The following is a 27443-nucleotide window of genomic DNA, read 5'->3' on the forward strand; positions in this document are numbered from 1 at the left end:
GACTCCTTGTAGGTCCCTGTTTGGCCAGTTATTGGAGCAAAAGTGGACGTCTTACCTGTGAGCTTAGTAGTGTCATCACTCCTGGGAGAACAGGTTATGGAGGACTTTTGGACACCCTTATCCCCAGTGTGCTGATTGAGACTGGAAGCTATAATTTTTTTAAAGGAGGACTATGAAAAGAACTATGGAAAAAATGAGGAGGAGGAGAGATATTTCAGAAAACACATGTACCTTTTCCTAGAGTCATGTTGGAGTCAATACTAACATGCCTAGCTAATTCCATACTTGATGTGGCTATGTATAGTGCATGATATCATATGTACCTGCCACAAAATATTCTTTTCCATGGTGAAACTTCTTACATATTCTTAAATATGTTATTACAAAGACAAGACCAGTTATTTTTATCTTCTTAAAATATTTCTTCCAAGTTGAATCATCTCTGCTTACTTTTTAGTTTTTACACATACTCTTGGGTTGGCACCTTATTTATTATTTTTCATAAGTTTAAGATGAATAGAAACTACTGTGTTTTAGTGATTGTCATCATTGTACATGATATCTATCAGAATGTACAAAACTGTTTAAAACCATTTTGCTTATTCTTTGTTTAGAAATCAATCTGCAGACTCAGCATACCATGGTCACAGAAATTCACTTCCTCCTATGGATTCTTCTGCTGTGCATGCTTTTTGGGAAGTCACACACTGAAGAAGACGTCATAATTACAACCAAGACTGGAAGAGTCCGAGGGCTGAGCATGCCCATTCTAGGTGGCACAGTGACTGCCTTTCTCGGTATCCCCTATGCACAGCCTCCTCTGGGGAGCCTAAGATTCAAAAAGCCACAACCTTTAAACAAATGGCCTGACGTCTATAATGCCACTAAATATGCAAATTCTTGTTATCAGAATATAGATCAAGCCTTCCCAGGCTTCCAGGGGTCAGAAATGTGGAATCCAAACACGAACCTCAGTGAAGACTGCTTGTATCTGAATGTTTGGATTCCAGTACCTAAGCCCAAGAATGCGACTGTCATGGTGTGGGTCTATGGTGGTGGCTTTCAAACTGGGACCTCCTCTCTACCCGTTTATGATGGGAAATTTCTCACTCGTGTTGAAAGAGTTATTGTAGTTTCAATGAACTATAGGGTAGGTGCCCTAGGATTCCTAGCTTTTCCAGGAAATTCTGAGGCTCCAGGAAACATGGGTTTATTTGATCAACAGTTGGCACTTCAGTGGATCCAAAGAAATATAGCTGCTTTCGGAGGGAATCCTAAAAGTGTAACACTTTTTGGAGAAAGTGCAGGGGCGGCTTCAGTTAGCTTACATTTGCTATGTCCCCAAAGTTACCCTTTGTTTACTAGAGCCATTCTAGAAAGTGGCTCCTCTAATGCCCCCTGGGCAGTAAAGCATCCAGAGGAAGCCAGAAACAGAACCTTAACCTTAGCTAAATTTATTGGTTGCTCAAAGGAGAATGAGAAGGAGATAATTACATGCCTTCGAAGTAAAGATCCTCAGGAAATTCTTCTGAATGAAAAGTTAGTTCTCCCCTCTGATTCCATCAGATCGGTTAATTTCGGTCCAACAGTGGATGGCGATTTTCTCACTGATATGCCCCACACACTACTCCAACTTGGAAAAGTGAAAACAGCTCAGATCTTAGTGGGCGTTAACAAAGATGAAGGGACAGCTTTCCTAGTGTATGGTGTTCCTGGTTTCAGCAAAGACAATGATAGTCTTATCACACGGAGGGAATTTCAAGAAGGTATAAATATGTATTTCCCTGGAGTGAGCAGCTTGGGAAAGGAAGCAATCCTTTTCTACTATGTGGACTGGTTAGGTGACCAGACACCGGAAGTCTACCGTGAAGCTTTGGATGATATTATTGGAGATTACAACATCATATGCCCTGCACTGGAGTTTACCAAGAAATTTGCAGAACTAGAAATTAATGCCTTTTTCTACTATTTTGAACACCGATCTTCCAAACTACCTTGGCCAGAATGGATGGGAGTAATGCATGGCTATGAAATTGAATTTGTGTTTGGCTTACCCCTGGAAAGAAGAGTTAATTACACAAGAGCTGAAGAAATCTTTAGTCGATCCATAATGAAAACTTGGGCAAATTTTGCAAAATATGGGTAAGTGCTGATTTCTATAATTGTTGCCTGGTTTTGCGTTGCTTAGCTTTTCTTGACCTCTACTGCCGACATCACTAAAAGCAATAGATGCATTTCAAGTATTTTCTCGTTACATCCAAGCTGCCTTTGTGTCTCACTATATACTGAATTTTAGCTCTTTGTTTCTCAGTGCTTTAGAAGAATTACCAGATAATTTTTCTGTAAACTATTTTTTGATTTCAATTGCAAACTGTTGCAAAATACTTTAATGATGATAACTAAGGTTTGGAAACAAATGCTTGTATCAGAATGCAGTAAATGAAATTGCCTTTCAACCTGTACTTTTACAAGGTTACCACATTTAAGAAAGAGGAGAAATACATCTTCACATTGTCTAAAGCCAGGGAGGTAGTGGCATCTTATACAGGAGTAAACATGTCCCTTCTTAGGAATACGAGAGAGCAATAAAGATGAGGTATTTCTACCCCAGGCCACCTTACTCTTAAAACTCACAGCACTCAGCATTTGCCATTTTCCTCTGAAAGATTTTATCAGACCTTGTAGGTAAGCTGTTTCATTTGATTTTTGAGGTCCCTCATGTTTACCTAGATTGTCCTTTTTTCCTACTGGAAGAGTTTTGTGGCTAATGTTCATCTTAATTTTGTTATGTTGTTCCAAGTCTAATTGCATATGGATTCGCTGAGGCTCGTTATACTATAAGATAGTTCAGATTCGATAGTGTTCATTAATAATCATACTTTGGATCTTCCTACTCTTCTGGCTCAGCAATGTGAGGAATGATAGTCTCTCAGGATGTTGGACAGCACAGACATAAGAATGTAGCTTCATCCCACACATGTCATAGCAAAGCAAACAGCTGACACTCTTGGCACTCTTGCTAAGCTACACTGTTTCCTTTAAGGCTATTTTCAGTATTTCCTGCTTGTAATAAATTTGTCAGAAGATTACTCCATCATAAACCAAGAAGCATGTATAATCTCTTGGAATCCACCTTTGCATTGCTTTTTCTAATCTTTTTAATACCTGCTTTCTCTATATAGCCCAAACTAGCCCGATTCAAAAATCCTCCTACCTAAGTCTTAAAAATGCTGGCTTTAAAGGGATGTACCACAATACATGGCTCTAGAATAAATTTTTAAATGTGTATTAATGTGTACAAATACAATCTTAGTTACTAAGTTTATAATTCCATATAAATGTATTAATGTGAATAATAAAAATTAGAAATACCATACTATTTTTTTAAATGAGAACCTGTATCTATTATAAGCAGATGGGTTTCTCAGTATAATGATACTTCAGTAGTCTAATATAATGTAAATTATATCATTAATATATGGTTTTTCTTTATTACCTATTTAAACTGAATGTATATGTATATTTGTGTTTATGTGTTTGTTTGTATATGTGTATGTGTGTATTTATGTGTGCATTTGTGGAGGTCTTAGAACACTTTGTAGGAGTCAGTTCCTTCCCTCCACCATGTTAGTCATGGGGATGGAACTGAGATAAACAAGTTGAACTCAAAGCACTTAACCTCCTGAACTGTCTTACCTATTTCAATTTCTCATTTTCATCCCCAACTTAGACTTCATCAAATTCAACGGTGCTGTGTCATTCTACAATATCAATTACTAGTAACTTTTCCTCACTGTACTGCATCTCTTTATATACTCTATTTAAATTGGAATCCTCCTGATAAACTTTAAGAGACTTCTGTATTCTTGTTACCATGTATATTAGCCAACAGGTTTCAATTGTAAGTAGGACATATATTTAGGAATGCCTAAGCTGCAAAAGTACACTTTGCTATGACTATAATCTGGCATACAAAGCAGTCACTAACTTGTCAATGTTCAGTCATCTATTAGAAGATAATCTTTCTAAGTTATATTAAATTTTCTTCTTGAAACTCAAATGTCAGGTCTATGGAAACTAATTAAAGTACTTGAATAGGTATATCACAAAAAAAGTTTGCTTAGTAGCTGAATGAGATCTAGTAATATAAGTTTATTGATCCAGATATGCCAGTTATACTATATTTTCTGGCTTTTCAATATGATCCTAAATTTTTGCTTCAGGAAAGTGGCATCTGTTTAATAGCTATGTTAGATTTCTTTTGCCTTGTTCTGTTCTCCCTCCAAAGGCTATATCTGTAGTTAGTCATTTGCATATGTTTTTAATTTTTATTACAATTCTAAAAAAATTATAAATTGCTAAAGAGAAATGGTTCTTCATTCCATCTGTTTTTGTAATTTTTAAATCAGTTTATATTTTCAAGTGAAAATCACCAGACATTTTATATTTAACCTACCTGAATTGAACAGTGCTAATTGAATATGTTTAATGTCTTATTTATGACACAGACAGTATCAGATCAAAGACAAGTCTTTGGCATTTAATGGAATGGTTTGACCTTAATTAAGTATGTCTGTGGTGAGTGTGATTTCCTGGGATATATGAAGGCTGACTTACTAATGATTGTGTGACACTTATAAAATGAGATTCATAAAAATAATCAAAGAAAAATGCCCTGCAAAGAAGCATAACTAGACAATACATTTCATTGGGGAGGTGATTTTTCTCAGAGGCAATATTTTAAGTTTGCCAAACATACATATGTCATACATGTTTCCAGTTAGTAGAAAAGAAATGATAATCTGAAGTGAACTCTAGTGGAGGCAAACTGGCCACCTATTAAATTAGATAAGCCTTAAAACAAAACATTTCAAGGATAAAATATTTGCCAATTATACCACCCCATTGGACTATGAAGACAATAGACACCTTCTGGAGTCCATTTTGGGGAGGGAAATGTAGGGTTAGGAAGATAATATAATACTCATGGCATTTTCACGAACCAATGTTTATTCATTCCAAAATGTTAGAAAAACCATGTTAAAAAAATGTGATTCACTGTACTTCCCCACAATTCAAAACTATTCTTTTCAGAAGGAAAGTTGGCTGTAGCTCTTTGTTGAAAAGCTGATGTCCATGCTACCAGAGTACCAAGCTCTTTTCTTTTTATTAGACATCATGCTTTTGGTTACATTAAAGAGAGGAGGAGTAGGATTTGAAACTGTAATTATGTAAGAAGTAGAATTTCATGTTTCCACCACTCTTTTAATAAATTACTCTTACGTGTTAGTTAAACATGTATGTGTTACTTCACGAGATTCCTTTCATATAAGGAGCTATATAATGTTCATACATAGTTTGAAAAACTCTGAATAAAGTCTATAATTCATCATATTGCAACCTCAAATATTTACACCCTGTTCAGTTTGCATGGATTTTTTATTATTTATTTCTCATGCCTGTTAAGCACAGTGTATAAACTATATTATGACAAGTTTTTCTCTGTCCAATAAGATTGTAATATGAACAACATCTCAAAAGGAGGATTCTCTTGTCTGGTATTGCAATTTATATTGGATGGCCTTTGACTCATAGAGGAAGTATCATCAGCACAGATTAAGACATTTCATTTAATAAATACATGTGTATGTGTATGTATGTATGTGAGCGTGTGTGTATGTATTTATGTATATTTTTTAAATGTAGATATGATAGTATGATTCCTTATGACTTTATAGAAATTCTAATAGTTATTTTACCTTCCTTTCTTTTCTGATTAATTATTTTATTTATTTACCTTTCAAGTGTTATTTCTGTTTCTGTGCCCTCCTCCAGGGGCCTCTTATCCCTTTTCCTCCCTTTAACCCCTAAGAGAGTGCTCACCCACCACCCTTGCCCATCTCACCCCTTTGCATCACCCTTTTCTGGGAGCATCAAGATTCCAAAGGACAAAGCACATTCCTTCCCACTGAGGCCATGTAGCACAGTCTTCTGCTACATATGTTGGGGACCATGAACCAGCTCATATATTCTCTTTGGTTGGTGGCTTGGTCCCTGGGAGTCCTGAGGGATCTGGTTAGTGTTGTCCTTCCTAAGGGGTTGCAATCCCTTTCAGCTCCTTCCCCTAACTCTTTCATTGGGATCCCCTGGCTCAGTTCAATGGTTGGCTATAAATAGCTGCATCTCTCTCAACCAGGTGCTGGTAGCGCCTCTCAGATGACAGCCATTCCAAGCTCCTGTTTGGAAGCACATCTTGGCATCAGCAATAGTGCCTGGGTTTGGCGCCTGTGCATGGGATGGATCCAAAGTTGGGGTGGTCTCTGGGAGGCATTTCTTTGAGACTTCATTTTTGTCCTTGAATTTCCATTAAACAGTAACAATTCTGGGTCAGTAATTACGAACTGGGTGATTATTCCCAAGTTGACATTTCAGGTGCTATTTGAGAGATGTGGTTACTGGTAATTCATCAGCTATTCCTTGAGCTCCTCTCAAGCCCATCTTCTGTACATATGTTGGGATGCTCATTGTTGTGTTAACTTTATTTCATAGCCCTGTTAGTTATATTTCAATTTTATTTCTATTTTCAGCTTAGGTACATCTTATTAATTTCTGTTCAGTCCCACCATGTCTAATCTTTTATCTCCTTTGAGCTTTTCCTTATCCTGTCATTTCTTTATTTTACTGATTATAGCTTCTGCTCTTAAATTTTATACTCTTCTGTTTATTTTAGGAATACTGTTCTTGCTACTTCATAAAATAGTGTTCACTCTTTTAAAAAATCTTAAATGAATGCTCTAATGTTTTTGTCATTTTTATAATATCTTGGCCATCATGAGTCAGTCTCTACTTTCCTATTTTAATTTTGATAGTAATTGTCTGTTTCATTTATATTTTTAATTTAAAAATTACCATATAATTACATCATTTCCATCCTTCCAGTAGTTCCTCTAACCACTTTAATGTGTTTTTCCCTGGTTCCTCTTAAATTCATGGCCTTGTTCTTTACTTATTGTTACATATTCCTAAATGCACATATAATTAGCCCTGAGTAATTGTGTTCTTTTGAAAATTAGTATTATTATTTGACAGCTTATAAATAATTTCAATCAAACCCATGCCTCATTCCCTCCTTCCTAACTCTTCCAATGTCTGTCCAGGATCTAATTTTCCTCCCATCTTCATGTCTCTGTTTCTGTATTTCTGTCTTTGTTTTTGTCCATGTCTCGCCATCTCTGTCTTTATCTCTTTCTCCCACCAGCCAAGTCTCCTTAGCTGACAGGGGTATGTGTGTAAGTTCATGATCGTCCACAATAATTTTCAAAATTAAATTGGATTTTTAACATATATGCAGGAAAGCTCTTTTACTTTATCCAGATCCAAAGAATGTATGTCCACCAGAATGTTAAGTTTTTTACTTAACATATAGTTCAACTAATATTTAAACTCATTTTCTTTACAAATATGGTGTTTAGTTGTGTCTTAGTCAGGTTTCCATCACTGTGACACAATGCACAAAATCAACTTAGAGAATCAATGAGTTTTCTCTTATGAGAGAAACAAATGAGAAAAAAGAAAACGAGAGTTGGAACAATTTAAAATTTGACAGTTGGTGTTCATTTTTAATTTAATTGAATTTGAAATCACAGGGGGAATTGCTGAGGCACACTTTTGGGTGTGTTCTTGATTTTCCAGATATGGTTTATTGAAGAGGAAAGTTGACTGTAAGTATGGACTGTCTATAGGAACAGACTGAAAACAGTATACATATGAGTAGAGTGACAAAACTCCTTGTAATTCTCATTCCTGGTCCTTCCAGCACACAGTTTCAGCATCATGAGCTTATGCTTAGCTGTATGGAGTATGGCATCCAGTGACTAGATCCTCTGAGAACAGGAGAAATCTAAATTGTTCTGTCAAGTATATTCCCACAATAGTAAAATGTATTTCATGGTCCTAGTACCTGAACTGCTTCCACTTGATCCAGATTTTAAAGATTCCAATGCCATCTCATGGAGCAGGTCAGCAAAAGAGCCTTTACACAAGGGCCTTTGGCAGATAAAAAGCCAAGAAAATTGCAGGTTTATCAATGATGCAGAAACTGAATTAAAACTTTGGTATTCGTAGAAGATAATACAGCTTATTGGGCTTGAGGGTATTTTGCTGTGACAAAAGACCATGCCTCACTGATTCCTACTCCTCCTGTAAGTATTCCACTTAGTTAAGTATTGAGTATTAATGGAATATTAATGAGATAAAACTAAAATATTCACAAACTCAGTTATTCACACACACAGTTTTTCCCAGTTCTCTCTATTTTGTCTTTTCTATTTTTCCTCCGGTTCTGTGGTCTCTGATCAGTTTCTCACAGTTGACTTTTGTAGATATTCAACTCAGTACTCAGCCAAGAACTACAGCATGCCGCACCCAGGTCACCATGCTTCTGTTCTGCTATTGTACCCAACAGTCTTCAGTTGCCAGGAGGTCTGGTTTCCATCTCTTTATCTCCTAGGGATAATGTTACTGTGTCTGAGATCATTCTATCATCAGCCCACATAGTAAGTTACTTTAAGTAAAGCTTTACGGCAAATGCAGACCTGCTTGGGAATATTCATTTTCTAAAGATGTTTTCTCATGCTTAGTACTCCATTTTGAAATTCATTTTTTTTTGCCTTGTCAACTGTTTAAATTGTTGATTACTTGTTGGATAATCTAGTTTTGATCTATTATAAATGGCACCCAGCAGCACCCTTTACATATGGCATTCAATTACTCAAACATCACTATGTTATATATAATGATTTTTATCTTAACTTACCTTATCTTACCTTTCAGAGGTAAGGCATGCATCAGAGGTTTTGCTTAGCAGGGCTAGACTCTTTTCTTATTCCCAATAAAGTATTTTCAAATATGTATGGAAACTCTTTACATTTTGTTTATTTTAAAAAAGAAAATAATAACAGTTATTATTCTAGCTACTTTGTGATAACAAACAATAGTAATACCAAGCCAAATTTAGTGGAACATTCATTACAAATTAGAAGCTACAATATAATTAATTTCAGATTTACAGATGTCAATTAGTAATACATATCCTTTGCTTATTCTTGAATTTCTTCTAATGCCATTCCTAAATCATACATATTTTCCCTATAAAATGAGAATTTCAATATACACATCCCATTGGCATATTAAAAATATTTTATTATCAAAAGGGCTTTATATTTGTCCTTTCCATTTAAAAATTCAAGTTTTCTTCACTGGGAATAAAATATGTAAGTTTATTTTTACGTTATATTAAATATATTTTCTACACCCCTAAAATAAACAAATGTTAGCCTTCTTGACTTAGAACTAGTTAAATATTCAATTATAAATTCATAAAATTAAAAAGCTTCAGAATTAATAAAATTATTTTACCATTTTGTTTCATAAATAAAGCACAGTATTTTGCTATCTTTTATTGTTAGCAATGAATGTTGTGACAGATCATTGATTTTGAATTTAGCATCATGAAATAAAATTGTACGTTCAAAAAGTACATTTAAATTCTATCACAGTTTACATGTTGTTAATCACTGAACACACCATTTTACTCTCTGGATTCTTATTATAGTGAATTTTATAAAAGGAGGAATGACTTATTAAATATTAGTAAAAATGTACTTTTTTTTCTTTTTTTATTGGGTATTTCTTATTTACATTTCAAATGTTATTCCCTTTCCCAGTTTCTTGTCCATAAGCCTCCTAACCCCTTCTATAAGTGTGTTCCCCTCCACATACGCCTACCCCCAACAATCCCCTATACTGGGGTCCAAATTTGGCTGGAACAAGGACTTCTCCTTCCATTGGTGCCCAGCAAGGCCATCCTTTGCTACCTATGCAGTTGGAGCCATGAGTCAGTTCATGTATGATCTTATGGTAGTGGTTTAGTCCCTGCAAGCTCTGGTTGGTTGGCATTGTTGTTCTTATGGGGTTGCAAGCCCCTTCAGCTCTTTCGATTCTTTCTCTAATTCCTCTAACAGGGGTTCCATTCTCAGTTCAGTGGTTTGCTGCTAGCATTCCCCTCTGAATTTGACATGTTCTGGCTCTGTCTCTCAAAAGAGGTCTATATCTGGTTCCTGTCAGCATGCACTTTTAGCTTCATCCATCTTATCTAGTTTTGGTGTCTGTATATATATGAGCCACATGTGGGGAAGGTTCTGAATGGCTGTTCCTTCAGTCTCTATTCTAAACTTTGCCTTCCTATCACTTCCCATGGATATTTTTGTTCCCATTTTAAGAAGGAGTGAAACATCCACATTTGGGTCATCCTTCTTTTTGAGTTTCATGGGGTCTGTGGATTGCATCTTTTGTAATTCAAGCTTTTGGGCTAGTACCTACTTATCAGTGAGTACATACCATATGTGATTTTCTGGGATTGAGTTACCTCACTCAGGATCATATTTTCTACTTCATTCCATTTGCCTGTTAATTTCATGAAATCATTGTTTTGATAGCTCCATTATGTAGATGTACCACAACTTCTGTATCCATTCCTCTGTTGAAGAGCATCTGGGCTCTTTCCAGCTTCTGACTATTATAAATATGACTGCTATGAACATAGTCTAACATGTATCTTTGTTGGATATTAGAGCATCTTTTGGGTGTATGCCCAGGAGAGGTATAACTGGGTCTTAAGTTAGTGCAATGTCCAATTTTCTGAGGTACTTCCAGACTGATTTTCAGAGGTTGTACCAGTTTGCAATCCCACCAACAATGGAGGAGTGTTCCTCTTTCTCCACATCCTCTCCAGTGTCTGCTGTAGTCTGAGTTTTTTTATCTTAGCTGTTCTGACTGGTGTGAGGTAGAATCTCGGGGTTATTTTGATTTGCATTTCCCTGATGACTAACGATGTTGAACATTTCTTCAGGTACTTCTCTGACATTCCTATCCATTTCTAATGGATAGGAATATTATTCCATTAGGTTAGGAATACATTCCATTTATTTATTATAAAGAATTAATAGCTGTGAATTCTTTGATTAGCTCTGTACCCCATTTTTAATAGGGTTATTTGGCTCTCTGGAGTCTATCTTTTGAGTTCTTTGTATATATTGGATATTAGTCCTCTATCAGATGTAGGATTGGTAAAGATCTTTCCCAATTTGTTAGTTGCAGTTTTGTCCTAAGCACAGTGTCCTTTCTTTTACAGAAGCTTTGCAGTTTTATGAGGTCCCATTTGTCGAGTCTTGATCTTAGAGCATAAGTCATTGGTGTTCTGTTCAGGAAATTTTCCCCAGCGCCCATGTGTTCGAGACTCTTCCCCACTTTTTCTTCTATTAGTTTGAGTGTATCTGGTTTGATGTGGAGGTCCTTGTCCACTTGGAATTAAGCTTTGTACTGGGCAATAAGAATGGGTTGATTTGCATTCTTTTACATGCTGACCTCCAGTTGAACCAGCACCATTTTTTGAATATGCTATCTTTTTTCCTTTGGATGGTTTTAGCTCCTTTTTCAAAGATCAAGTGACCATCGGTGTGTGGTTTCATTTCTGGGTCTTCAATTCTATTCCACTGATCTATCTGCCTTTCTCTTTACCAAGACTATTTATTCATTTTATCAATATTGCTCTGTATACTGCTTGAAGTCTGAGATGCTGATTCCCCCAGAAGTTCTTTTATTGTTGAGAATAGTTTTCACTATCCTGGGTTTTATGTTATTCCAAATGAATTTGCAAATTGCTATTTCTATCTCTATGAAGAATTGAGTTGAAATTTTGATGGGGATTTCATTGAATTTATAGATTGCTTTTGGCAAAATGGCCATTTTACTCTATTAATCCTGCCAATCCATGAGCATAGGAGATCTTTCCATCTTCTGAGAACTTCTTCAATCTCTTTCTTCAGAGATGTGAATTTCTTGTCATACAGATCTTTCACTTGCTTGGTTAAAGTCACACCTAGGTATTTTACATTATTTGGGACTCTTTTGAAGGGTGTCATTTCTCAGCCTGTTTATCCTTTGAGTTGAGGTAGGTTACTGATTTACTGGAATTAATTTTATACCCCTCCACTTTGCTGAAGTTCTTTATCAGGCTTAGTATTTCTAAACAAACATTTTGTTTGTTTGGCTTTTGAAATAATTGAAAATAAATATATACAGCTCTTTCCTCTTTTTAGTGTGAAGACAGTGATATTATTAATTTCTAAAACTGTATTTTGTTAAATAATATATGTAATTGTCTTAATTATTTCTATTGCTATGTTATGACACCAAGATAAAGGCAACATACAAAAGAAAGTGTTTATTTTGGACTTACGTTTTCAGAGTGTTAGAGTACATGACCTTTTTAAGTAAATGTGCTACATCCAGGCAAGCATAGTGAGACTGTACTAGGTAAAATCTTAAGACATCTGATATGTAGGCACAAGGCAGTGATCACTAACCAGCCTGCTCTTTTGAAACCTCAAAATCCACCATCACACATTCTCCAAAAGACTGCAACTCCTCATCCTTTCCAAATGGTTTCAGTAGCTATAGGGACAAAGTATATGAAATGTAAGTCTGTGGGGACTAATTTCATTAAATCCATGCTACATAGTTAAATAATATTAGAAACTGGACTTTTTATAGATCCTAATGTGATAAAAATCCTTTTGGGAATACTAAGATTTTGTACATGTTTACACAAACACATACACCTCACACACATGCAGAAAAGTTCATATCCATGAGCATGATGTTATTATACAAGTAGGAATATATCAATAATGATGTGTTTTTAAAATTTATTACAAGAAATTGCTTTTAATTTTTGTCTTTTAATGTATTAGTTTATATAAAAGAAAGAAATTAAAATAAGTATGTTGCTCTTTCAATCTCATTTGTATTTTTCTTTCTTCATGCAATTTCTCAAAATAGGGAAGCCATGAAAAAGTTGGAAGGAGTCTCCAAAGTCATCTAACCAGGATAGAGGGTTAGTTTGCATCCACATTGACGGTTATAGTTACATGCCCTCAAGCAGACTTAAGTGAGCTATCACCTTAATTTTAATTTGATTTTCATTGTGTTTTCCACTTCAACAATTAGATTCTAGAACTCTTTTCAAATATAAATCTTAATAGGAGTCATCTTTAATACAGGAGAAGAAAATCGGTTCAAGATACATTAACTGGGGGCATCAGTCTGGCAGGGTATGGAATGTGTACCATCATTAGAATAAAGAAATGATGAAATAGTGAAATTTTTTAATTTCTACGATGAAATTTGGTAGTTTAAGGACATACAGTGCATTGGAGCTGGTAGGCAGCTGATGAGAGATGATCCAGTACATTCAGTTCCTTATACCTTCACCATGAATTATTAAAAGCAGTCATTAAGTCTGCTTAGAAAATGCATTTAACTGCAGACTTGTAATTCCAATGTGTTAGCATGCTACTGCCTTCCCAGTTAATGTTTCAGAGATAAGGACGGAGAGTAGACTAAAATTAGACATCGTGAAATGCGGAAATAAGCTTACTTTGTGAAAGACTGTCATCTGGCCTTCTATTCCAATTTTTATCAGATTTATAATTAGATTCTGTGACAGATAATAGTTCATGTGATTTCCAGACTGACGAAAAATATCCTTACCCTCTGATTCTATAATTATTTGTGGTACATTATCATAATTAACCCTAATGGAACATTTTGATGACTTTGCAGAAAGACCAGGTCTGAAATCCCTCTGGATGTACTCTGCTGCTATCTTGACAGTTTTGGTGTTTTACTATTTCAGGTCTTTCTCCCCCTAGGAATTAGGTGAGGAATTACTTAGAAATGGATGGAACAATAAATGCTAACTGCAGCATTCCTGGAAGTTCCTGTAACAGATAGAATATAAATGTAGGTTTTAAAAAAATGATGCATTAATAGAACTTATTTGAAAAGGACAAATTGTATTATGGGGCAATTTAAATTCAAGATCATATTGCTTGGAGAGCGCTTTCATAGAGCATCACTATTTTATCATCAATAATAGTAGAAAGAGAAGGGAAAAAATCAGATATTCCCTTCTACCAAAGATTAAATACATGAAGAAGGGTAGAAAATAAAGTACATTTCTATAAATATTTGGAGTACACTTTTGTTATGCTCTAGGTTGAACATCTACATTAATATAAGAAGACAATTTAAACCATAAAACCACATTTATTGCAGCAATTTACTTGGTAATAATGTGAATTATTTCATACACTCCTCCAAATATTGCTTATATTTTGAAAGCATATAACATTTACCCATTTATACATATATCCAACCTAATGTTATAATTAATGTCATATTTTAGAAGTAATTATTTGAAGAATGCACATTTAATTGTATTCCAGAAGATCAGGTATATAAAAAGAGAGCATTGAATGTGATACAGTATCATAACATAGTAGTCAAATGTTACTGTGAATATATGACTGTATAAAATAGGACATATTTTTAACAGTCGTTTCTGTCTAAACTCTGTTTAGTTAGACTGATGACTTTCAAGAATTTCTTCTTTCTTCTTATGTCCTTCCTATTGCAGTCAGCAACACCAGAGATAAGTAAGCTAGAAATTACTAGGGTTATTTCCTACTTTATGTCACCAGGATAGGTATTATTATATTAACATTATGACATTATTTATTGACTTTTTATGTATTCAGCATTAATATTAACAGGGACTATAACTGTACTTCTATGCTATTTTGTACATTCTAAATTTTAAATATATTTTGATCATATTCTTCCCTTCACCAAGTTCTTCTAACTCCTTTCTTCCACCCTACCCATCTACTTGAAGTTCTTTCTCAAAAAATAACAAGGAAAACACCAACAATGAAACAAACCAAAATAAAAACAAAAAATTGCACGAAAAATGCCCTAAACCAAGAAAACATGATACAAGTATATCTTAAAAAAGATAAAAAACAAAAATAAAACAAATAAAACACACCAAACTATAAATAAATAAAAGCAACACACACACCATACAAATAAAAACCACACAAATCAAATAAAACAAGACACAAAACTGTGGAGGTCATTATTTGCTGGATAACTACTCATATACTTTATATCGTCACAAGAGTGGTTAATGTATCCAATGTCATTCCATAAGAGAAAACTGATTTTCACTCTTTCAACAGGTATACATGCCAGTTCTGTTGTCAACCTTTATTGAAGTATCTAAATTTACATTCATTCATTTTTTAAAATATATAACACAGTAAAATATAAAAAGGTAAAACTAAACTATCACATTAAATTTGCACAAGACCTCAACTCATTCTACCTGTATCCCAGTTCTTAAATAACAACTCTGACAATTATTTATGAATTGATGCCTTGGCCGTAAGGTTGGGCTTATTCCCTGACTGGCTTATAACTTACACAATCTGATTATCCCATTCTATGTATGCAACATGACTGGCTACTTTCCCTCAGTTTCATGTCTATCTCCTCAGAGTCTGGGTCGCAAATCTTCCATGACTGACTAACATGACTGTTCCCTTGTCTCTCCCAGATGTTCTTCCTTTTAATCCTACCTCAGGTCATTGGCCATCAAACTTTTATTGACAGGTGATACTTCTACCCAGTATGCAAGATAATCTCTGACCCAAGAGAGACCAACATAAAGAAAAAAAGCCCAAGGAATGGTGCAAGAGTTAGAGACCCACTCATTTGTTTCCATGCTGAGAAATTCCTTAAAAAACACTAAGCTAGAACCCATATTTATGTAGAAGATCTGTTGCAGATATCTTTAGGCCTTGTGCACGCTGCCTCAGTCTCTGTAGTTCAAATTAGTTTTGCTTAGTTCATTCATGGGGCCTTGATGCCTTGGTATCCTCCATCCACTCTGGCTTTTATATTCTTTGTGCTTTTTCTTCCAAGGGTTCCCTGAATTCTGAAGGAAAAGATTAAAACATCCTGTTTCGAGCTGAATGTTATAGATCTTTCATTCTCTGCATAGTATCTGACTATGTGTCACTATATATGTTCCCATTTGATATAAGAGGAGGCAAAGCTTCTCTGATAATGGTTGAACAAGGCCCTTGTATATTGAATATAGCAGGACATCGTTAGGGGTCAGTTTATTAGTACATCATTTTTATCACTGTTACTTGTTTTTGCCTTAATTCCGAAGGATATCTACTCTAATGGTCACTTCCACAATGGGACCTTTCTTTCAGTTTGTGGAGACCAATCTCTAGCCTTGGGAATGGTCTGGACACTTTGGAGGTTCTCATGGAGTCCATTTAGCCAATAATTCAATTAGTTATAACTCAATTCCAGTAGTTGATGCTTCTTTGTGATTCTGTTTTCTCCATCATTTGGTGATTTGATTTATATCACCTTTACATACATATATAATTTAGGAGGATTCTACTGTATTAGGTTTTGTACTACCCCTCAAGTATTCCATATTCCCCACTATGACTCTCTTTCATCCTTCTACCTGATTTCATCCTCCATATCCAGACTTTCTCATTCCTGCATAGATATCTCTTATTTTTATTATCTAATGAGATCTGTTTATTCCCTCAAGCCACTTGTTCTATACTTAGCTTCTTGGTTCTATACATTGAAGTTTGATTATAATTGACTTGAATGCTAATACCCACATATAAATAAATGCATACTCTATTGGTCTTTCTGGGTCTAGGATAACTTACTTGTAATTTTTCTATTTTTATCATTTGAATGCAAATTTCATGTCATTTATTTTATCAGCTGAGTAATACTGCACTGTGTAAATGTACATTTATTTATCCATTATCCTGTTGAGGGGCTCCTAGTTTGTTTCTAATTTCTGACTATTGAGATCAGCAATGAACATGTTTGGGTAAGGGTCTCTCTGATAGTATGAAATACCCTTATTCAAGGACTGATATCGTTGGATTTTGAGGTAGACTCACTCGCATTTTCCTGAGGAATCACCACTGTGCTTTCCATAGTGTCTGTATGGCTTTGCACTCCTACCAGAAATGCATAAGTTCCTCTTACATCATCCTTGACAGCATGAGATGCCAATTCTTTAGTTGTTCTTGGGCACTCTGAAAGATATAAGACAAAATCTCAAAGTAGTTTTGACTTGATTTCCCTGATGGGTAGGGATGTTCACCATTTATTTAAATAAATCTCAGCAATTTGAGTTTACTCTATTGAGAATTTTCTGTCTAGAACTGTACATTATATTTTAATTTGGCCATTTGTTTTATAGATATATAGTTTTTTGAGTTCTTTGTATATTTTAGATATTAAGCCTCTTTCAAATGTGTAGCTGATAAAAACATTTCCCATTCTATAAACTTCCAATTTGTCTGAATGATGGTGTTCTTCGGTGTACAGAAGCTGCTTAGTTTCATGAGGTTTCAATTACTGTTGATCTTAGTTCCTATGCTAGCAGTGTTCTGTTCAGAAAGCTTTTTCCTGTGCCAACTAAGTCAAGGCTAGTTCTGTTTTCTCTTCTGCGAGGTTCAGTGTTTCTGGTTTTATGTTGAGGTCTTTGATCCATTTGGCATTGAATTGTGTGCAAGATGATAAAAATAGAATTGTTTAATTTAAAAATATTTATTATTTAAAATGTTTAACAGATAAATTGAATGTTCAGCATACTTCCCCGGCTCAACTACTAATTTACTTTTATTACCCTTCCAATTAATTCCCTTTAATCATCTAGTAATACTTTTTAGATTTATACCTGATAGAGGATTAATATCCAGGATATATGCTAACTACAAAAGCTAAGCAACAATCAACACAACACAATCAGTCAATTGAATAGTTCACAAAAAGTAAATGGATGATATTTTTAAAAAGGATAGTCTCCCTATCCATAAGAGAAATGGAAATTGCAATTATACCAGTTGCAATAGCAATATACGACTGGGTTTACTGTTGAAATGGATCTAGAATATAAAAATAATTAAAAGACACCAAAGAACAGCATGATCGTTTCATTAGATGCATTTGAGAGAGCAAAATCTAAAGCTCAATTTTTAACATTTTAAGATACATGAAATATTAAAAGTTTTTTGCTATAACATAGAAGCATAGAATTTTAAACTTTCCAAAGGTGTTGGGAGAAATAAGCTGGTCTCTAATAAGCTACCACACAGGTTTGTATCACTTATATACTTGTAGTTAGAGCAGATTTCCAATGATGCCAATTTGAAAGATAGAGGAAAGAAAAAGTAACAGAAAAATGGAGCAGTAAGAGGGCTGGCAGAGGATATAGTGTTGACCTTAGGAGTCCAGAAGATTCCCATGCTCCTGGCTCCCTTTGGGTAAGAGAGCAAACTCATATTTGCAAGTGGAAGCCAAAGCAGAAAGCAAGCATTATACCAGAATTGAATTATCTCAAAGTAAAAGCAAGATAAGAGCCTAAAAAACAAAAATGGAGCATAATAAAACATCTTACATACAGTGATATTAAAGTAGACACAGAATATTGGCCCTGAATCCATAGACCATGTAGAGTTTTTAATATCTTCTTCAACATTCAGGGTAATAGAATACCTGCTAGAGAATTAATATTTTAAAATAGAGTGATTATGATTAGGCCTACCCCTTAATGAAGGTTTATTTTCACTTTATAAATAAGCACACTTAATGTAGTTCATTGTGCCCAAGGATAGCTCAAGAAAGTACTGACCAAAGAGCATTTGGATAAGTGAGTTTGAGATCTAGCATTGTTCCTACCGTAAGAGCTTCTGTGTATTAGCTGCTGACATACTCTAGCGTCCTGCTTAGTGCTGCATTCATTGCCGCAGCAGCACTCATCACCATCAGCAGGTGGAAATAAGATTGGGAGGCTTAAAAGCTTACATTATTCAAAATTGCACAGCTCTTACTGCAAACCAGTGCTTCAAATTGAATTCTGTGTAATGTGGAGAAATCAAGGTACATCTTCCCTAAACTTTGCTCTGTTTCTAATAAAGGTTTTGTGTATCATCTGGAAAAGGAAAAGAGGTAATAATTCTATGCATTGTACCCTTAGTTTCCTTTTCTCTAAAATAATATTAATTTCTTCTCTTCTGCGTTGTTTTGGATATTTGAGAGCTATACATAAAATACCTTAAGCCATTCTGGTTTTAAGTGGAATCACTACATAATATACAGGACATCTTTTTAAATGTAAAGTTTAGCTGATAAAAGAAATAACTACTAATAAATTAATATCACAGTATTTTCATAGAACATTCTTAGTAGTAAAATGAATAATTAATAAAGATTATGACCACACAAAAACAAACAAGCAAACAATAACAACTCCCCCCAAAAATGGAAGTTTTCTGATAAAGTCCATGTCTTTATTGGTTTCTTTTTAGTATTCTGTGTATACTTTCCAAAGAATTATCTCAGTATTAGCCACACATTTTAAAAACATTAATTTACTTATCTGCTCACTTTACATCCCAATAGTAGTGCTCCCAATATCTTCTCACAGAGATTCTCCCCCTCCTTCAATCCTCCTCTCCTAATCTGAGTAGGGGGAGCTTTTCCAGGTCCCATGTCCTCACCTTCCCAAGGCTCATCACGTCACTGGAGGACTAGTTTCATCCTTTCCTACTGAGGCCAGAGAAACCGTGTAGCTAGAACACTTACAGGAAAGCAACAGATTCAGGGACAGCTCCACTTGAGTCATTCAGGAACTGGACCAAGCACTTTGGCTACACCTGAGCAGAGAGCCTAAGTTAAGCCCAAGCTCACATTTTGGTTGATGGTTCAGTTCCTGGGATGTCCCATGCATGCAGGCTAGTTTACTCTGTCAGTATTTCTCAGTTGTAAAACTAATAGTTAATAATGACCTTGTCCTCACTCATTTCCCCACCACTACCACAAGACTCCCCCAGCTTCATCTAATGTTAGGCTTTGGATCTCTATATCTGTTACCACTGGATGCTGGGTGAGACCTCCCAAAGGACAGTTGAAGTAGGCTCCTTCTACAAGTATAGCTGTAGACAGTTTCAGGAATTAATAGTTTCAGAGATTGGTTCATGGGGTCGGTCTCAATTTTGACCACTCATTGGTTGGTCATTCCTTCCATTTCTGCTCTCTTTGTCTCTGCACATTTTGAAGGCAGGACAAATTTTGAGTTGAAGGTTTTGTGGTGGGTTGATGTCTTTATTTCTTCTTTTCATGGGGAGATTAGTGGTAGACTGTTAGTATATCATGCTGTTGGCTATGAATTCAATCATTTCCATCACAAGGTAGGTGGTAGGTAAGGTAGGTAGGTAGGTAGGTAGGTAGGTAGGTAGGTAGGTAGGTAGGTAGGTATGCATGTAGGTAGGTAGGTAAGTAGGTAGGTAAGATAGAGGATTGTAAGATAATACATAAGAATTTGCTTGTGTCACATGATAGAGAAATGCACTGCCCTTCCTTTTTGTGTGTTTGTTTCTTTATTTCCTATTGTACTAAGACCAAATCCATTTATATCAGACAAATACTCTCTCACTACCTATATCTTTAAATTTTACCTTTACATTTTGCTGAATGTATGTTTTGTTTTTAAGTTTTGCCAGCTCTGATAAACTCAACTTAAAGTTAATAGAATGGAGAAAAGAGAAAGTTTCCCCCATGAGCAATGGTTTGGTGGCAAGTGGAGCAAAGTGTCAGAGAGAAATTAGCAAAGGGTACATGGGTTGGTAAGAAAGGAGAAATACATATCTGGACACTGCAATGGAAGTTGATTTTGACAACTGAGTCACTGCAGTGGAGACCGCAGAACAGAGTCTGCAGGGTGACATTGTAGTTCAGTGCTGTCCACTGTGTTTCCAGGGATTGTCCCAGGGGCTCAGCAAGAACAGTCCAGATTCCCCAGGGATGCTAGGAAGCTGAGGAAAGGAGGATTGATACTGCAGGGCAGAAATTAATCTGAGCTTTATGAAAGAGAGGTAGATACTCCTTTAGCTGGAGTATCTTAAGCTCTCCAATTTGTTATAGATTTTTTCCAGACTTTTTTCTTTTTTATTTAGTTACTCTTGGAAGTGAATGTTTTGTAATAGTTATTTGAAAAATTGTTGAACCCTGAAACAAAGAATGAGAGAAAAATAGAAAACAAACGAACAAAAATTAAACCAGAGTGTTTTTACAGAATATTCAGACTAATTTCTCCCAAAATTTAAAGTTAGAAATATGAGAAAGCAATTTACTCAGACCTTGTAGCACAGAAAACCACCTATTTATCAAAAGAAAATCATTGTAGAAGTTAAATAGAACTAATTATTGCAAAAAAATGTGTAAGTTTTCAAGATACACAAATCTTAGTATAGACTTCTCCACCAAATTAAAGTTCAAATACTCTACTAAATATTTAGGCTTATAATGAACTAGGGAAAAATTAGGAGTGCTTTAAAAATCATCTCTTCCTTAAATCATATCATGAGATATTTAAAAGTTTTTATTTTTCATTTTAATTGTATACTTTTCTGCTGTTAGAACAATGGAGACCATATATGTAATGAGTATATAGATTTCATTAAAAATATTTCATAACTTTCAAATATTAAAATTCTTTTAATTACACTTTCTATTGAAACAGAAATAGGCTTTGAAAATTAACATAATTTTATTGCTTTTTAGTATTATAATTTTGGTCCAGGATGTATTTGGGTATAAATAAGTGAATCAAAATGCTAAAATGCATTGCTTAAATATAATACATCTCCCAGCCATGTTTTCAATATGACTGAGAGTCAATAACCATGATTCTTTTAAAGAGGGAATAAATTAAGAGTTTATTGATATGTCATTTGATGTTTTCTCACATTGATCGTACTAGAGAGATAAACATGCAAAGATATAAAGAGAAACAATCAAATGATGAAAATTTAAAAGTTATTTTCACATTTTAGTTAGAAACTGGAATATGCTCACTTAATCAGGTAGAAATATAGGGGAGAGAGGAAAATATTATTGTGGTAAAATCAGGAACACAATGCACTGTTCATTTAGTACCTGAAAATTTGAAAATTAAATCAACACAAGAAAATTGTCACAGGTACATTAAAGTTTCTTTTAATTTTAGATGCTATCATTGAACAACCTAACTGGTGTATTATAACTGGTACTTTTCTTGTTCTTTTCCCCACTAACTTTGAATTATCATTTTTAATCTGTTGAATCAAATTTAAAAATCACAACATTTAACAACTACATCACTGGATGCTGAGAACACTTGCAGATTGGTTGAGAATGAGACTGGTACACAGGAGTTATGGAGCTGTAGAAGCACCATTACGTTTTGATGGCATCAGTAACACTTCCAGTAGTTACAAACAACATTAAAATCTGGAAGAACTCATCCACTGTAAATGCTCTGGACCACTGTCTCTTTGATTGGATTATATTTATCACATAGAAGGCAAGCTCCAAAGACACCTTTGTCCTGTTCCCCCATATAATCAGGTCAGGTACCTAGTGAGGTAGGTTGCTTCTTGGTGCTCAATGAAACATTTCAGGAAGTAAAAATGTTGATTTGGGCTCAGTCTCAGAGGGTAAAGTCTGTGGTCATTTGGCTTCCATTGTTTACACTGTGGTGAGGCAAAACCTCACACTGGAGAGAAAGTAATGTAATCAAGCTAGTAAACAGAGAAAGGAAGGAAGGCCCCAGAAAAAAGGATAAACTTTCAAGAAGTGTCAACAGTGAGATGTTTCTGCCAAGTTGGCTCTAGTATGTAAATTCTAACTCCTCTGCATAGTGCTTTCAGCAATGAATCCTAATCTATACACTAACAGTGCAGTGTTGAGGTTGGAACCCTCCTCTGAATCAAGATGCATTGGAAATGAAGCCTTTATTTCACTTCCTTCCTTCCTTCCTTCCTTCCTTCCTTCCTTCCTTCCTTCCTTCCTTTCTTCCTTCCTTCCTCCCTCCCTGCCCACCTCTCTCTTTCTGTAATTCTTTTTTGTTCTTTCATAACTTTTATCCCAACCACAGTTCTGTTCCGACCTCTCCTCCCAATCTCTCCTCACCACCTCCCCTCCTGTCCATATCTACTTCTCCTCCAATTACCTTCAGAAAAGAGATAACCTTCCAGGCCATATCAACAAAACATGAGATGCATAATAATCAACCTGTTTATTTTCAAACACACTATGATTTTTATAATTGCTAAATATATTTTTAATCTAATGGGTGATAAATAATTGTCATACAGAGACAAATGTCTTAAAACTCAACCAGACTACAAGTTGACTATAAAAATTTTGTCATTTCTTTTTGGCAGGCCTACAAATATCAGTAGACATTTACTTAACTTCTGAGTTTTTATCTATTGATTCATATACATGTATTCTTTCTGTAAGCATAAGATTTCTTATTTTTTAGGCATTCAACTTTTGATGAAATTGTATCTCAAATTCAATATCAATGTTCTGAAAATGTGTAAAGACCCAAAATAGTCATTTTTATAAATTGCAAGTTTTTCCCAAGATAGAATTCTTTGTCTTGTCTTGAAAGTCTGTGTTCACAGTGTGTAGGATCCAGTTGCAGACACTCTGAACTATTGAAGTGAATAACTGGAAGGAAATGCTAGAGATGACAGATAAAAAAAAAGAACAAAAAAAAAAGAAAGAGCAGAGAGGCAACCTGAACTTACCACATTTATAGTCCTGAACAAAGAGTCTTCACAGTCATTGACCTAGTTAATTTCTGAATACATCTTCTCAAAAGTATCAGACACACACACACACACACACACACACACACACACACCACATACACACACATTACACATCACACACACATATACCACATACCATATATACCACATACACACACACACATCACACACACATACATACACACAAACCCCACACACATACACAAACACAAGCACACACACACACACACCACATACATACACACATACACACACACATCACACACACACACACATACATACACACACACATCACACACACACAAACTTACAATTACACATACACAAACACATACACACACACTTAAATTGGGAAAGATCAAATTACTAAATATGGCATGCAATGTGCTTCTTATCCAATTCTGTTATACCACTAAAATCTTCTCACTTTAGATTTCAGTTTTCACTGCTATTTTTCATTGTAGCATAGACTTTAAATCCAAGCCCCACCCAGGTCTCTGCAAGAATAAATGTTCTTAACTGATGAGTTGTCTTAGAGCAAGTAGGTTTAAAAACAACTAAAGCTTCTTTGCAGGTACTATTTTTGTTTTTTGCTTTATACATGGAGATCATTCAAATAAAAATATAAGCCTACATATTTATTATTAGACATATAATTTTCAAGGGAAAGTGACAGCAAATGTCTTTTATCATGAGATACTACAATATAAAATTATGGGTGCAATGTGAAAAATAGTCAGAAAATGAAGTACAACACTATAACTCAGGAAGCATAACTTGTGTTAGAAATATCCAAAGTATACCACCTATTGGATGCTTTTCATTTCCTAATGAAACTTAATGACATTTGTCTGTCACACCTCAGTTCAATTTTTAGCAAATACAAATTATTAACAATGTTTTATTCTCCATTCTTCCATCAAAGAAAAATGAAAATAAAAAATGACTTCTTAAGCAAGAAGAGTTATTTTAGAAATAGTGGATTTTCTATCTGCTAAGTGACATGGTATTATTTATGGCTTCCTTAAATTACAGAGTTCTACTCATGCTATTTTCCCCTTTCTAATTAAATAATAGAGTTTTGCATAATCAATTCTGATATCAAAATGACCAATTTTGGTAATTAAAATTATCAGAAAAATATGTCTTTCATTTCAACTATTATTCAAACATATTAAACTGAACTAGATAATTATTATAATAAAGATGAAATTAAGTCTTTATTTGGGCATCTGGTTCCAGCTTCTTTGTTTTATCCAACCTTATGAATATAAATATACTTATAAAGCAATTTTGCATTAAATTTTATGTCACATCTGCGTAATAATTTATAATTTAATTAATTTAGTAAATATTTACAGAGTATCAGTTATAAGTCATGAACTTGTCTATGTGACATGCTATATACATATTATACACTTATTCCCAGAATGCTTTGGTGATTAAGCAGTTTACCAGTATTTCTGTACCACTGAGTTCTACACAGCGCACTCACTGCAGATTATTACTATTCAGTATTCTTCTTCTCTGCTGTACACCAAAATCAGGTAGGAATTTAATTTTTTTTTCAGAGCTCATGCAATATTCTATACCTAGCTTTGGTCTTTTTCACCAAGAAATCACAATTTAAAAACCTAAATATGTAATCACAGTTTTGCCTGGGAACAAACACACACACACACACACACACACACACACACACACACACACACACACACACACACACACACATACACACACACACACACACACACACACACACACACACACAGACACATACACTAGTGCAAAGGAATAAATATTAAAATAAAAGTCAGTTGAAAAGGAGACAAAACAATAGGCAAAAGACAAAAAATCAAAAACGATGTCTGAGATTCAATTACTTCATCAAATCAACCAGTCCAAAACTTAGCATGGTTACCAACCTCTAATTCCAGCACTTGGGCAGTGAAGACAGGCGGTCAGAGGTTCAAGATCATCCTCAGCATCCTAGATAATCTGAAGCCAGATTATGCTACATAAAACCCTGCCTCAAAAAACAAGACTAACACATGCACATGAAACCTACAAGTCTCCACATCCCTTTAGCGGCAGGTTTGCTCTATCCTATCCTTTTCTCTCTCTGCCTACATTCAGGAAGGATTCTATGGAGCCCAATCCCCCACCACTTTATTAATACTTTCTAAATGTTTCTCTAGTTCCCTGCTTCTCTTTTCTTTTTGACAGTGCAGCTAGAAAATTAAATACTTCTCCCCATTGCCTACATTTCTCTCCTTGTTCCACATTTTCAGTAGTCCACAATCCCTGTGACCACACATTGCACACTTTCACAGTGCATAAACTTGTTCCTGCATTCCCAGTTAACAGATCATTCTTTTTTTTTTTCTTTTTTTTTTTTTTTTCCGGAGTTGGGGACCGAACCCAGGGCCTTTCGCTTCCTAGGCAAGCGCTCTACCACTGAGCTAAATCCCCAACCCCTAACAGATCATTCTTAAAGATCATCCCTGGTTTCTTGCTTATCAGAAGCATTCAGTATTGGCATACTTGCCGGAAGTCCAGCCTAAGTGTGAGACGGGTCCTGAGAAGGCAGGAATGGGAACAGTGTTGATTCGATAATGACTTGGAGTCAATAGTAGATGCAAGCTGTCAGTTCAGGGACTTTCTCCGTTCCATGAAGATTCTTATCATTCTTTCTTCTCCTTTCTTCACTCCTTTGATTTCTCACTTCTCATGCTGTTGCCTTCTCCCAACCAGAGAATCTGAACCCAACCATTTGTATACTAAAGGAACATCATCAAGACTTCGATCATTGTTAATAATCTTCAAAAATCCTTAAATTTCCATAAATTCTATGAATCCCTGATCAATTGTCCCAATGCCCATTTCCTTAGAGCAGAAACTCAACACAAAGCAAAAGCACGTGTTCTTATAGGTTTACACATTCTGTTCTTCACAGATAGCTGGGCACAGCTCTTGCAGTTTCCTGGTATAGCAGATAGCTGTCTTTCATAACTATTTTCATGTAAGAATGGAAAGATGACAGCCTACTAAAAGTAAACTGATTCCTTACAAAGTTTTGAATTCTGTGGAAGTAAACTGGTTAGCTCTCTCTAACATCTTTCCAGGCATTTTCATCTCCAATTTTTCAAATAACTAGAACAAAGCTTTAAATTTTTATATGCTTTGAATCACCTCTTAATTCTCTAATCCTCATTTTCTCATCCTAGATATCCCATAGCCTTGTACACCCTCCTCCTAATAGTATTTATTCCTAAATCATATATAAATTCCTATTGTTTCTATCCATACCTTTTCTTCTTCAGACAACTTTAACTCTATCCCCAAGTTAACCCTGGCTAATTAATGTAGTTGTCATTGGAACAGTGGGTACATGTATCTCCTCATGATTCCAAATTCAAGGCCAAGTCTAGCAATGAACTATTTCTACAAAGTGCCATGTAGGGTTTTAGGCCTCTGTGGTTTTGTTGACTAGATCCTTTCCCAAGCAGAAGGCATGTTCTTCATCCTCCATAGCATCATGACCATCTCTATTCCTCCTTCCTGAGAACTGCTTTTGTTTCATTTACTATGGAGTGGTTAGTTCTGAGTTACAGGGGGAAATATATCCCCAAGAGTGAAAGACTGAAAGTAAAGTAGTAAAGAGAGCAGATTAGCTCAGGGCAACAGCAACCATCAGCACACATGGGAATCATGGGGATCAACAACCTGGCAGTACTCCAGGGCAGGAACTGTGTCATGCCTCCCCTTAAACAGCCATCCAGGACCTGGCACGCACTCATGCCTTGAAGCACTATTTACAGT

The 27443-nt window shown here is 35.2% G+C and overlaps 1 protein-coding gene and 1 long non-coding RNA gene across 2 annotated transcripts in view; one reads left to right on the top strand and one right to left on the bottom strand.

Annotated features, from left to right (window-relative positions):
• Positions 1-27443, top strand: part of Bche (butyrylcholinesterase) — a 75601-nt gene that overhangs the window by 15948 nt on the left and 32210 nt on the right. The window contains exon 2 of the mRNA XM_032898240.1: positions 615-2142. Coding sequence (XP_032754131.1) covers positions 641-2142 — 1502 coding nt within the window. The 5' untranslated portion in view covers positions 615-640. The remainder of the gene's footprint in view (positions 1-614; positions 2143-27443) is intronic.
• The window catches only part of LOC116896781, a 39746-nt gene continuing 38428 nt past the window's right edge, over positions 26126-27443 (bottom strand). Inside the window, exon 3 of the long non-coding RNA XR_004387367.1 lies at positions 26126-26199. This is a non-coding gene — a long non-coding RNA (uncharacterized LOC116896781). The remainder of the gene's footprint in view (positions 26200-27443) is intronic.

The sequence above is a fragment of the Rattus rattus genome, chromosome 3 (assembly GCF_011064425.1).
Source record: "Rattus rattus isolate New Zealand chromosome 3, Rrattus_CSIRO_v1, whole genome shotgun sequence".
In the NCBI taxonomy this organism is placed as follows: Eukaryota; Metazoa; Chordata; class Mammalia; order Rodentia; family Muridae; genus Rattus; species Rattus rattus.